General features: G+C 45.3%; 1 protein-coding gene across 1 annotated transcript in view; it reads right to left on the minus strand.

Annotated features, from left to right (window-relative positions):
• Positions 1–548: 548 nt before the first annotated feature.
• The window catches only part of PPTG_14694 (hypothetical protein), a gene marked incomplete at both ends in the record, with an annotated part of 7506 nt that continues 5168 nt past the window's right edge, over positions 549–2886 (minus strand). The window contains one exon of the mRNA XM_008911656.1: positions 549–959. Within this exon, the coding sequence (XP_008909904.1) occupies positions 549–959 (411 nt within the window). The remainder of the gene's footprint in view (positions 960–2886) is intronic.

The raw sequence follows: 2886 nt of genomic DNA on the forward strand, positions 1-2886 counted from the left end.
CTTTTCAGTATCGCACTGCTTGACCACAGCGCGAGGGAAGCCCCAGACACAAAACCCCCTTTGACCAAGTGGTCCATCAATCCGTAATGAAAGATCACTGGCTTTCCTGCCAATCCTCCACCGGATTGACAGGCCTCGACACGAGCGTAAGTTCTCTGAGTTTTAGCCGAAAGACATATAGCAGAATGGGGGCATGGATAATGTCTACCATTGACCTCTGACCTACCCTACGACGCAAGCAAGCACAAACTGAGACTTGACATTCTCATCCGCCTTTCCAACTATCGGATTAGGACAGTAGGCATTAGTCGGATAAGAACGACACATCCATGACCGTAAGGATAACACTTAACGTTTCTTTCTATTTAATATGTATATATTAATTAGAAAAAACATATTTTTTACAATCAGCATCGTCATTTCTCGGAGATGGTGACCTCGGAGTCGATCGTATTGGGCGCGCTCACGTGCGCCACCTCGGATCGGGTTTGGTCTGCAGCAAAGCTGAGAGCTATCAGACTTGTAAAGACCGATCTTGCAGAAGTAGATTAGTGTCTTTCTCGAGGTGGACGGCCCCCTGATCGTTCTGTGTCGCTGATGGGCGACATCTCAACATTTCCTCTCCGAAGTGTGGTCCTCGTCTCCGTGAAGGAACTGGTCAAACCCGTGTTGGGTTCGGTAGGCAACCCGTAGTCGTTCTCGGACCAGATGGCGTCCGCAAAGGCGCCACCAATGCCACCAGTACTAGTACCTATGGATTCAAGGCACTGGACCTGGGAATCTTCGTCTCGGCATGCGCATTCTAAACCACATCGGCCCCTATACTTGTCCTTTTTGGTTTCTGTCACCGGTGAGTGGCCCTTCGGCACCGTCGACGCCCCGAAACATCTGGTGGCACCAATGTTCTCCGTTGCAGTTGAAGGAGCCTTTTCAGACTCCGGCTCAACCTCGTCGGGACCCTTAAAACGATGGGGACTTAGTGGTTCTCAGGTTTGCAATGGATAGAAAACTGGAAGGTGATTGCCTAGAAGCAGCAATTAACGCTATTTGCATTGATGCGGATAACTGGAAGGCCACTAGCCCTATCGTATCGTTCCCTTCTCAGCTATTGACAATTTCAATAATTGAAGAAAGAGTTGCATGGCTGGAAGAGCTAGGCACAATCAAGAACGCTACGGACCTGGTCGTGGGTGCGCTACTAGCCGACGGGAAGCACTGGTGCACACTTGCATCAATCTTCGGACGTGGACATACACGGTAATGGATCCAAGAAGTAACGTCAATACTATTGAGGCCGCAACTCATATTTTTAAGGCTATATTTTATCCACAGCTACAGCAGAAAAGAGATGAGGCGAGTTGTTGCGCGAGAGAATCAGCAGATGGGCGGTTCGATCTGCGGTGTTTGGGTCCTGGCTTTATTGAAAGCTATATCTTTCAAGCATAGGAGGCTCCCAACGACTCGGATTACCTCCGCTACAGATATTTGGTGAAGCCCTTGCTTGCTAGTTCTCTTAGTTAAACGAATTCATAAAACAACGTGTTAACCTAACCAACAACTTTTAACAGGCGATTTCAAGTTGCAGGGACCTTCAGCCAAGTAAGACTACAGCTCTTCTTAAGCGTCAAATATCTACCGCAATGTAACATAACACTTCTCCGAGCAACGCAATGTTGTTTTTCAGCAGAGTCCAAGATATTCTGAACATCTCTGTGTGCCATCCGATCTCAAGCCACAAACTAAAGGCTCCAGTTTTTGTATGAATAGTCTCTGACTACCAAAATACCTTCTTTTCTGATGTACACGTTTGGTGACCACATCGATTCCGAACCAGGAATAAATATTGCAATTTAACAAATTATTATTTGGGTTTACAACAAAAAGTCTTCATGACTGACCTGATACGATTCGGAAATCGTCGATTCCAGTACAATAAAAATTTGAGCCAATGAGCGGGGGTAATGAATATATAAAAAGAACTTTGAGCAATTGTTTAAAATAAGAGTGAAATCGGATACCAAACTAACAGGGTATACGCAAACAAATATGATCCTAAACTGTCATAGTGCAAGTGGCTGTTGTATGGCTTGAGGGTTTTGAACGCCGGTGGTATGATTTTTTTCTCCCAGAGCCAGATTAAGACATCTTCGAAGATTCTGATCTCTACAGATTTTAAACCTCACAAAAGAACACCTTGTTGATGGGCAGCTTAAGCTATACAGCGGACTTGTTCAAATAAAAGACCCTCCCAAAGAAAGTCCTCTTCTCCTAAATGCAGATGTTTTTATGATCATTGTAAATAAAATTACCTAAATCATTTTCCTGACTTTTGAGAATATCAAAATGTTTTAAAAAAATTGTCCTCGACTATTCACAGTCAATAAAGCCTGGGCTATAAGTGGGCTCGAAAATCATTTATAGAAAAGAGTACGACCTCGCCTTATTGGTCGGGTGATTCAGATAACATCTATCCCAATCAGAACGGGAAAAATTAATGCGTACCTAAAATCGTCCTATTCCTAATTAATTGGCCTAAACATATTGTGGATGTTACACACGTTTAGGTCAGCGTTAAACCAGTAATATTAGGACTGGCCATATTACAAAAGAGAGAAATAGTACTGACACACAAAAAAAACTAGTTGTTTCACACAGAAGGATGGGCGACGTGGATGACCATAGCCGCGCTATGAGGCCTTAGAGAGGCGCCATGACAACCGGAGCGCAGCGGAGGTCTGTCAGGGCCGTGGCGGGCAAGGATCCCGCGCGGATTAGATTGTAAGTTCTTGTTTCTGAACCTACTCCGGCCTACGCGCCGTCCGAGCGAAGCGAAGTTGGCGGTGCAACGCCGCGCAAGTGTGGAGCGTAGCTACTACCTGTGAGACT

Source organism: Phytophthora parasitica (assembly GCF_000247585.1).
Source record: "Phytophthora parasitica INRA-310 unplaced genomic scaffold supercont2.42, whole genome shotgun sequence".
NCBI classification, from domain to species: domain Eukaryota; phylum Oomycota; class Peronosporomycetes; order Peronosporales; family Peronosporaceae; genus Phytophthora; species Phytophthora nicotianae.